Raw genomic sequence first — 11,279 nt, 5'->3', positions numbered from 1 at the left:
TTTATTACTAAACTCTTGAGAGCCTAGAGATGTCACAAGGTCCTTTTGCTGTTCTGGGCTGTGAAACCAAGAGAGGAAAATATGAACTGTGCAGTTTTATATAACTTACAAATGTGTTTAGCATTTTCTGTGACAGTGAAGGCAGTCAGAAAATTTAACTGTTTCCTTTGTGAACTTTATTTTGTTTGTCTGGAAGTTTGATCTGTTTCAGAGCAGGGGCAGGACATTTTCCTACTTAAGCAAAATGATGTCTAATTACAATAAAAAGGGGAGGAAGAAAGAAAATCTGAAGTATGCTGTGAAATGGCATTATTACCTCTCTAACAGGAAGCACATGGAATAGTAGCATGCACACAGGTCTGAGAGTCAGAAATAAATCAGTGCCTAGACATGCTGATTCCAGCTGTGGTCCCGAAACAAGCTGTTAGGGCTAGAACCTGACTAATTCTAATGTCCATCTGGAGAGGATGATGAATGAAGGCAGAGAAAGTGTCCCATCAGAGCTGCTGGGAGAACAAGGGTTACCCACTGGAATCCCTCCTGTCTAACAGTGACTGGATCCATGGCTGTATCAGAACTCAGGGTGGTACGTCCTATGGAAGAGTGCCTTATCTCACAGCCCCATTCTCTGCATTCTAGAAAAAGAAGCAGAGGAAATGTCTTCATTTAATCCTGTTTTCCACTTCTTAGTACAGCACTCAGTCTCATTCTGCTTGTGCTTTCCCCATTGTGGCTATAATTAATGTGGTTAACTAATATTTATAAGCACCCAGAAGATGGAAACCCTATGTATTATCTATTTAGGGTAATTGCCTCACTAAAGGACCTAAATAAATATTGATACAGTCCCAGAGAGCAAGGCACTACTCTCACAGAAATACCTCCTCTCTTATCCTGCCTCCACTCAAAACAATGACTCCATCTCAATTGATCTCATATGAATAAATAACATTTGCACCTCCTTTACTATTATCTTGACACAGAAAAGGGATCCTAGTTTGTCTGTTTGCTGTAGCCTAAATTCTGCCATCCTCAGACAAAACTCTTCCCTCCAACTACACAGACTTTATTCACCAAAGAAAAACCTCCCAAAGCCCTTACAGACCTTATGAAAGACGTTTTCACTCACTTGGGTTAAATGAGCACTGTGTGTTTTCTTTCTTCCTTTTTTTTTTTTTTTCCTGGGGGTGGCGTAAAAAGTAATAAATGAATCATTTCAACTTTGGGCGAGAAGTTTAGGTGTTGTATTTGTACCATGCAACTACATAAACACAGAAGGAGCCAGTTAACCGATGAATTGCAGGAATGAGAGGCAATGAGATGATCTAAAACGTTTTAACACATTTTCCATATATTAGCACTTGGACTAGTTGTGTTTTGCTTTCTTACAACAGACACAAGTCAGTAAAAGTCCAAAAGGAAAGTCTGAGGTTTTATATTTCTGTTTGTGGTACAGGAAAAGGGTTACGATCTCAGTGGTTGATTCAGTGAAATAACATCTCTTTTATACACATCTGCCTAGCAAGTAGGGCGGTAGTTGGAAATACCCAATCTAAAGCATTAAAGATTTGCTGGCAAATAGCAAGGCATTTTCTGCAGAGGGAAAGTTGTTACATTGAGTAGTCACTTTGAATGCTTAGGAGTTAACAGTCAAATATCCAAACACTGTGGAGCTACACTGCATTTATTATTTTCTCAAGTATTTAACACACTGGGAATGGACTCTGCTGCATGTTTCATATCCAAGAAGGCATGATAATAACAGATTTAAATAAGAAGATACTTGGCAAAGTCAATGGTAAGTGATATTTTTATAGCAAATTATTTAGGCATCATGCAGTCAGCTCTTTTTACATGTCAGTATGTATTATTTTCAACTGCTTTAATTTCAGAATTTGAAAGAGAAGAATAAGGAGATAAGAGGTATATCACAAATTAGGTTTTTGTCTGTCTATTCACTGTTATCACTGCTTTGTCTTTAAATTGTCTGAGAAATTTGAAGAAAATTATTATTGTTCAATGATCAACATTATGAATTAAACAGAGACCCTCTTCATGGAAGTACCTTAATTTAGGACACTTCTGGTTTGCTGTAAAATATTTCTCCTCCTTCTCTTGATATATATAAAAGCCTGCAGAATGGACCAGAGACCTTTGTGAGTTCACAGCTTTCTTCAGTTCTGAAGGCCTCTGTATACCTGCAATATTATAAGAGACAGAAAAAAACCAAAATCACAGATCAAATGATTCATTACTCAGAAACATTTTTAAAACTATAAAACATCTCATTGGCAATTAAATTTCATAAATAAGATTAATTAATTTCAAAACCAGATGGAAAGGAGAGGATATGGGGTTTTCATTTTTTGTTTTAGCTTCTGCTAAGATCATTTTTTCCCAGAATTTTCTCTAACCTTTCTACTCATTTCCACAGTGCTGTGTAACTGAAGGCTATATTCTTTGAATATTTTATTTCTCTTTAAAGAAGCGATACAGAAACATGTATTCCTCCATGAGAACTAGGTAGGGCCAGTAACTAATAATCTGAAAACAAATTTTCAAACTATTTTAAAACATTAATGTGATTGTCTACTACTAGTTCCAGAGCATAGATCCAAGCAAGACGTTCAAATGCAGTATTTACTCAAATCTCTGTATGAACCAGCCTATACAGGAAATCAGTAAATTGCTCCTGAGTCTAAGGGGATACGTATTTGTTTAGTCATGTATTATAAATAACATCTGTAGACTTGAAACCTTGCCAGCATTATTAATGCAGGGTTCACTTAATAGTATCCTTTATTTTGTGCCTCATTAGTAACTGATTCAAACAGTGTGAGCCCACAGAAGAGGTGCAGGCTGGTGCAGCACGGGGTTTGGGTGCTGTGCTGTCCAGTGCAGCCTGCCTTGCTGGGGCTGGGGTGCCCAATTTGAGCACTCAGCTCCTGGCCAGCACAGCCCTGGGACAAGCAGGCTCTGCAGGGGGATTGCTCCCAGGGTGGAGGTGGGGACAAGCACTCCCCTGTCCCCCAGTGTCCCTGGGAACAGATGACATAAAGCTGTGGGGCTGTCAGATTGCCTCAATTAATGCTGAAGGACTGCCCTGACAGGCGGTGGCCTCTGTCGCTTTTGCAGCTCCTTGCTCCTGGAGTGCACCAGGGATGTGATCTGCTGCTTTATTTGCCTCCTGCTGTTATAATATTTCTGCTCTCTGTATCACAGCGTGGCACATACTGCATCCTGTGAGATAGCTTGCACGCCTTATCACATGGAATAAGCTTTGTATGCAATAGATTCTGCTTAACAGAAGATGGGTTGCAAGGATATCATCACTTCACAACAGCAAATTCTTATTGTTTTCTAAGAGTAGTTGTTAATTATTTTGTCCTTTGTTCTACTAAAAAAAAAAACCAAACAACAAATGTTTAATTATGTTCCAGTACTTTTCATCAGAGAAATTCTCACCCCACATACCCAGGAAAGAAGGTGACCACAAGGCCATAACCCTCTTTCTTTAATGAGGACAAGGATTCAGAAGTGAGGGAAAGCAAACCTTGGGTCAAACCAGCAGGTCACGATCAGAGCTGGAAGGAGATCTCCAGACTCAATTAGAGTGTTCAGTCACAAATGAGCTGGGGCAAATTTTTACTGCTTTATAGTGCATTAGATGTGGTTGGTAAGATTCAGTTATGGGTAGTTTACTTCTTAGCCCAAGATTAATGCTGAGCCTAAACTGTTATTGTCAAAGTCTTAACATTTTTCTGATTCCTATTTTATGTATTTAGAGTCCAGAAATAATTAAAAAACAAAACAAAACAAAACAAAATAAAAAACCAAACCTCAGTTTATGCAACCCTCAAAGGTCTGGGTATTCTTGAGTGTTTCTTTGAGTCAAATCTTTAAAGATTCAGTCGATGTATAAAAAGAAAAAATTTATAATCAGTTCAAAAGGTGTTGAAATAAAAAAGAAAACCAGAGAAAGAAAATACTGGGTAATGTTGCTGGTCATAGTTTTATCTTGGAACACTATTTTGGACAATTACTTGGGAGTTAAATCCCAGTTTCTTTTGGGAAACCCGACTGAGACAAAGAATGTAGCATCAGCTCTTACGGAAATCATTATTAGGTATTCTCTGGATCAAAAATGAGCGTACATAAGAAAATTTGACCAGACAATTTGACTTCCCTGAGCACATGTCTGCTGCAGGGTCAGGGTCATTCAGTGGCCAGGTACACCAGGCCTGCTCTAGAATAGCGTTGTGTTGAGCCTCAGCACTGTGTTTCACAGCAGCTCTCTGTGTGCATCCAGCCTTTCCAGAGAGCCAGCTCACAAGCCAGCCCTGGGTCTGCAGGCAAAAAATCTGTCCCATAATCCAGTTTATAGCTGCTCTTCCATGATGTCTCTCATTCCATGGTCCTGCTACTGATGTTCATAAAAAATGCTGGGGAAGTGATCATAGATATTTACTGTGCCATAACAGCAATAGTCAAACTCTTTTGGGCCAGCACAGAATGAAGGCAAATGAGGACACAGTGATGTTTAAAAGAAATGGTAACTAAGCAATGTAACAATGTCTGAATGTATAGCAAGTTTTCAAGACTGGTGCAATGATGTCTTTACACTCAGATTTGGTGCTTATTTTAAAAGATAAGCTTTAGCTGGAGTAGGAATTATTTTCATCAGTACAGGAATTACAGGTTAACATTTTCAACAGGTTAATCATACTAGCTAATTAGAACAACAATTTCTGGGCTTGAAAACTGGTTCTGTAGAAAAATCAAACCCCAAGATCAGGAATCCTCAGCTGAGACCTCTCACCCACTAGCTCTAAACTACTTAACATTAGATACTGCTCTGGACGTGCAGGCTGATTTCAAGATGTGGAAGAAAAGTAATCTCCCACAGACACTAAATCCTGGACTGGTTGGGATGCAGCACCAGTTATCACACCTATGACCAAGGTGTCATCAGATCTCATGAAGCACCAGAAGCATTATGTTTTGTGCCTTATCAGGGACCTATTTATGTGACAGATCATATTGTTCCCTCATAGGAAACCTGTAAAAGAAACTCATTTTTCTGTCAATGGTAATGCTGGTGAGTGATGTATGTGGTGTGCACTGTGACTAAAGTCAGTGTTAAAAGCTACAGTATTGCCAAAAAACAAGAGAGCTGCCACTGGAACTTTATACTGTTATCTTCAACACCACAAACAAAACCTGTCTGCTCAGCTTCATTCTGACTGTCACAGCCTTAGAGATAAGGTGCAGGAGTAGAAATGTGAAGGGTCTTCAGGACTTTTCTAATGCAGACTTAAGAAGCAGCCTGTGTAAGTAGCTTTGCCTCTGCCAAGCTCCAGGGATGACAAATACTCAGAAATAGCTACGGCTTAAACCTTGTGCTTGAAATGACAACTACAAATGTGGTAAAGTCATTTTCTTCAGACACAAATATCCTAGAGAAGAGGTTGTGTAATTCATCACCAATCCCTGACAAAGCTAACTGAAAAAAGAAAGAGGCAAACAAACAAAAGATCCCAAACCAAACTGTAACAACACCTCAAACATTCTGCAATCCCTTCTCTCCCTTAAAAAACCCCCACAAACAACCCAACCCAAACCAACAAACCCAGCCACCCAGAGAGGACCATGCATGCCATCAGTGAGATGATAAAGGATAACAAACCCCTGACTCTGGTGAGCCTGAGATCAGGCTGCTGGAGCAAGTGGTGCCTGGACCAGAGTGTGAAATATGGAGCAAATTCTGCCACTGGTTCTCAGGTGGGCTAAGTCTATTCCCCTTTTCAGTACTTCCATTCATTCCCATCTGACCATTCAAGGAGTAAAGAAGGCAGCAGCAAAAAATATGACAAAATCCAACATGGATTTTAAAAAAGGGCAAGTCTGAATTAATGAAAAATACAGGCAAAATTTTAATATCATTTTTGTGCGTAGAGTCAATTCAGTTTTCTTTTGCCGTTTATGTTTTTTTCCTTATAAATCATAGTTTAGCTATTGATAATTCTCCTTTCATTCAGCTTAAAGGGCCCTTTATGTCTGCCTACAGTTTAGGGAACTATAAATTAAAGGAAATACTAAGTCAGATAAAAAAGGAGCATTATGTGGAAAGACGAGGTAAAGTCATAACTTTTTAAAATATTTGTTTAAATTTGAGTGGCATCTTACAGAAGAGCTCACATAATGCTTTTACTACTCTGGTGCTGCATTAAGTTATAAACTGCGTATCAGTTAATGGTTTAAAAAAAAACAAAGATGGACCTACCAGATATACCTACCAGATATTTAGCAACTTCATAGCTGACACATAAATATTTAGTGTTTCTCAAAGCCCAACATAATGTCACACATAGTCTATGTACACACGATAAAAATAACAATACAGCCCACAACACGTAGCTGAAAGGTACCATTCTTGCCTCATGCACCCCTCCATGGCTACAGCCAACAAACCTTACACTCATAGTGCTGTACTTTTTCAATCACACACTCTTAACACAATCATTTATGTAAATCACATGGGCTACTTTGTCTATAAGCAAAGCATTGTATGTGTAAAGTAACATATTCTTCATGGAGTTTCAAGGATATGTTCTCAAGATGAGGTAAAAATACTTTTTATGGGTGTACACTTAGTATTAGACCTTCTTGTACAGAACTATATAAGCAGTATTTTACTGCTCATCTCTGGGGCACTGCTACAAGAGAGGTTAGTAATCACAGAGTGGGAGTGCAAGTCATGAAACACAAATGTTTCTGGCAAGACAAGGTCTAGGAACTTTTATTAATTCACAGGAAAGCAATTCATTTGAAAATAGTCTAGGAGGTTGCAGAGCTGGATACCATCATAAAATAGTCAGGTAATAAAGTTCACAAAAGGAAGTGATTTTTTTCCAGAAGGATCTGAAGCAAAAGGAGGAGTTCCAAACATATGAAAGCAGCATGAAGCTGGAAGGAGGGGCAGAAGAAAAAAAGATAAAAGTATGCAGAAGATAGAGAATGACATTAGTACAGAGATCAATGAGAAAAGGATTCCATGGAGATGTGAAGATCAGAATATTATTCCTAGTACAAGAAACGAACAAATCTTAGAGGCAACACATTTCAAACAATTACAAGGAAGTACATTTATATGTAACACATGAAACTCATTGCCTGTGGATACTTCTGAAATCAAAAGCTTAATGGGAGCCAGAAATGGATAAATTACAGTTCTATTACACAGGATTCATTCCATGTGTAGAAGGGAAAAAATATCTTTGTGCTTCCTGGCAAAAGTTAGGTACTAAGTAATGAAAGGAATTAAAAAGAGATTTACCTAATTTGATATTATGCAATACTTACCCAAGATGGGGCAGTTGTAACTTCTGCTAAAACAAGACATATCATATCATATCATATCATATCATATCATATCATGATATGGCCAAGCATTTTGGGATAATATACAAAACCTCATAGTGCCAGTCTACTCTACCATCAAGGTACTCAGAAACTCTTCCTGAAAGAAAGCTCTATCTTGAATTTTTTTTTTAATAGTTAATCCCTTTAAAACAATTGTTATCAGTTATTGCTGGAGAATGGTACTGGATTAGCTGGGTTAACATGGTGATTCATGCCATGTAGCTGTGTTTTCATGGATGGAAGGGCAGTGTGAAAGTCATGAAACCAAAGACAGAGATGACTAACCCAGCCTGGCTTAGCAGCAACGAGAGGGTGGATTGTCCTGTGCAAAATAACTGTACTCTGGAATATGGCAAATGTGAAAATTGTGGCTGTGTTTAAGGCAAAACTAAATTATCAGTTTGCTGAACAATGTAAGGATGGGACAAAAACTTGAACACTCCAAACTATTGGCTTTCTTTCATACTGACACAAGCTGTATTTGGGGTAGGGTGGAGATCAGGACTGAGGCTGTTCCATCATTCCTTAGATCTGCTTTGCCCAGTACTAATGTCCTGTTTAAATTTATACATTCCTTTTTGGAAAAGGTTATCACCAGTAGCAACAGGCAAAATATTTAGTACTGAATAGTCTGCATAGTTGTCCTCTAGAATCCAAACCTGTGTGTATGGAAAGTAATTTGGAGAAAAGGGGGATCTTCTGTATCTGCTTCAGTTCCAGACACATCCTGATTTTAGTCATGCAAAAGAGAAGAATTGCCATAACTATTAAGTTCAGTGGCTCTTCTCTTTCCTTTTCCTACAGGCAATAGACACTAACTCCAGACATCAGAAGAGTTACTCCATTTCATGGTAACTATCCCATGGCAGGATTATCACTCTACCTGTGAACTGCATTCTTTGACTTTCATTCAGGAGCAGGAGTTGCTGCCCCTTCTGCATGCTATTCCCCTTAGCTACAGATATATATTTTCATCAACTCCCCTCTTGGGGTGAAATCTCTGATTGAAATCAAAGACAAAACACCTGACTTCAAAGTGCTCATGATTTCTGCTGCCCTCTTGTTCTACACATTCATTATGCTTTAGATTTCAAGTATTTCCTTTTATTTGTTTGAACACTCTTTATTTTACCACATTCTTTTCCTGTCCCTCACATGACAAGGAAATAAAGAAACCACACTGATTTGCCTTATATTTCCTATTATCTCATAAACTTTTATCAATGCAGTTCCTTTCTCCATAGGAGAGTCCATATACTTTCAATATTTTCATACAAAATTCATACAAAATTCCAGCCTCTGATCAGTGTTCATTGCCCTTTTCCTGCTACAATAACTTTGAGCTAAGTAATGAAGATTGACCACAGTATCCAATATCAAAGCATACCATTAATGCAACAAGGCAGGCACAGTAGAGGTTCTCTCTCTCTCTCTCCCCTTTTCCTCATGGCTTCTAAAAACCTGTTTTTCTGTTCACCACTGGGCACTGAACAATTACTGTACAGAGGAGATGGAAAAAACTGCAAAAGGTTAGAGTAAAGCAACATGAAAAAACAGCCCCTCCTTGTGATATTTATGTTTCTGCTTCTGGCCCTGGCAGAAGTCCAGACTTGGAATGAACAAAACTCCCAGTGGCTTAGGGACTACATTATTCAGCCCATAGTCAGGAAATGCAAAAGCATGTGACAATGGGAAGAAATAAAGCAAGCTTTCCAATGCTTTTGAGCTTCCAGCTCAATCAGCTTGGATCAGAACTCAGGGACTGTTGAGATTTTGTGTGAATGAGTTCTCTCTTGCTAAACAAAAGCATGTGTGTGTTGTAGTGAAAGACAGTAAAGTGGTAAACAGTCTGTGGCTTTGCTTCCTTGTTGATATTTCTTTTTTACAGTACTAGCACTACATATACAAAACTCCATTTTATGTACGAGGCCACTGTCTTCTCTCTTCAAAAACTCTTTCCCAAAATACAAAGTCAGCTCCCTACTTCACCTCCTTTCCAGGAAAGCTACCTCATAATTGTTGGATCACTGCTCAGTGCCAAAGCTTGGTTCTTCTGAAAGAGTTGGGTTATGTTCCATGTCATTTGTTAAACATTGAGTTAGGTAAAAACTGTGTCCTTTAGAGAAGATTTCCTTTGAAATTAGTTCCTTTGGGAACTAATATGCCAAAAAACATAGATGTTAGGAAAAAAATGTCAAATTCTCTTGATAAAGGTTTAAAATAAAAAATGCCTACAATTGTATTATCAAGGACAAGTTTTCCAGGACTTCTGTAGACATTGTACAGAGCAGACATTTCATCTTCCCTTTTTCTCCCAGTATGGGAATCATTCTCATGGGACAGATGTTTGTCTTTAGCCATGTTTTACCTAGAAGCCATAGGATGACTAAACATGAGCCCCTCTCCGTGCAGTATTTTAAACCACTTCTATAATTCCTCTCCCTCTTTTGTAAGATTAGTGACAGAGCAATAAAACCAGAACCTTCAAGACACAGAACACATAGGGCACCAGGTGTCTAAGCACTCTCATGTTGACTGTTTCCATGACCAGACAGGGTCAGGTTTATGCATACATTTTCCTGAAAAGCATGAGATTTATGGTTTGTGAGAACACTCTAAAGAGGTCTGACTATTTCAATAAACTAACATTAACTGTCTCAGATACAAAGCTTTCTTTTATGGATTTTTTTTTTTCAAATCAACAAACACCTTATGAATCTTATCACACAAATTCATTGAGAGCAAGCAGGTCTCTGCAGCAAGATTGTTATCTGTCTGTCTGAGCACAACTGAGGATGAACAGGTGGGGACTGACATGATTGTGTGATAAACAATTTCCTGAGTCCTTGATCAAGCAGGATCACAAAGTTGCAGTCTAGCCCATAAAGGGCAAAGTATTTAAGAACTGGTGGGTTAAAGAGATTGTGTCCATGGTGAACAATACAGGGGTCTGGCATCCAAAAGTGGCACCTATTATGTTTTGCTCCTGGAGCAGAATTTGTCTATGAAACTCTTAGTAGCTTAATGTTAAAATATCAGCTGAAAAATAAGAGAAACATGCTTGCCGTCTCAGCCTCCAACAGAAAACCTTCACTGGATTAGCACAGACTCTGATGTTGCCCCAACTCTCCTCAGGTGGGTTTGACATGACTGAACCCCATCAATCCTTGGACCAGAGAGTGATGGGGGGAAACAAATGACACGAACTCCTTAAGTGGCCCTGCCACCTCTGGGTAGCTGGGAGCCTGCTGGAAACAGTTTCCCCAATACTGCATCCCATTGCTTTTGTTTATCTAGCCTTGCTGACATTTTCTTCAATTAGGAAACAATAGCTCCGTTCCAATGTACTGAGCACAATTACTGCAACTGAGTCACGTGGCACCAGGAGAGTGTGTTTTCAATTATTCACTCTGTCTCTTTTTGCCAGGCCCATGAAGAGGAACAGCCTTCTGCAGGAGTCAGGTTTGTCTGCCTCGCTGTTGTAAGTTCCTCCTTTTGAATTTTTATTTTACCATAAGAGTTTTTTTAATTATAATTTTTAAATTCAACTCTCTGAGAGTTTCTTACTCTTTATTAGAAAACTTTTAAATCTTCAGTTCTTCCTACTGCGGGGAAACCCTGGACATCTGCAATAGTTCAGTGCTAATAGTACTGCGCAGTGATGAATCTGAGTAAGATTCAAGATCTAGATTAAATTAGGATGCAAGATCTAGATTAAAAGAGGATGCTGCTAGAACTTGGTAATGTAAAGCTCATCTTGTTCTTGCTAGCAAAGTCCTGTCTTTCCTACTGCCTAGTTAACAGCAGAGCATTCGCATTCAATCTGGGAGCTACACCAAATTATTTGTATCTTGTAA

The 11,279-nt window shown here is 38.7% G+C and overlaps 1 protein-coding gene across 3 annotated transcripts in view; it reads left to right on the top strand.

Annotated features, from left to right (window-relative positions):
* The first annotated feature begins 1,273 nt into the window (after nt 1-1,273).
* The window catches only part of IL16 (interleukin 16), a 42,237-nt gene continuing 32,231 nt past the window's right edge, over nt 1,274-11,279 (top strand). For all 3 annotated transcript variants that reach the window (XM_033070952.2, XM_033070951.2, XM_033070950.2), the window contains exons 1-2: nt 1,274-1,798; nt 10,850-10,903. In XM_033070952.2, the coding sequence (XP_032926843.1) occupies nt 10,854-10,903 (50 nt within the window). In that variant the 5' untranslated portion in view covers nt 1,274-1,798; nt 10,850-10,853. The remainder of the gene's footprint in view (nt 1,799-10,849; nt 10,904-11,279) is intronic.

Source organism: Catharus ustulatus, chromosome 12 (genome assembly GCF_009819885.2).
Source record: "Catharus ustulatus isolate bCatUst1 chromosome 12, bCatUst1.pri.v2, whole genome shotgun sequence".
Taxonomy (NCBI): Eukaryota; Metazoa; Chordata; class Aves; order Passeriformes; family Turdidae; genus Catharus; species Catharus ustulatus.
This window is presented reverse-complemented; position numbering and strand designations above follow the sequence as displayed.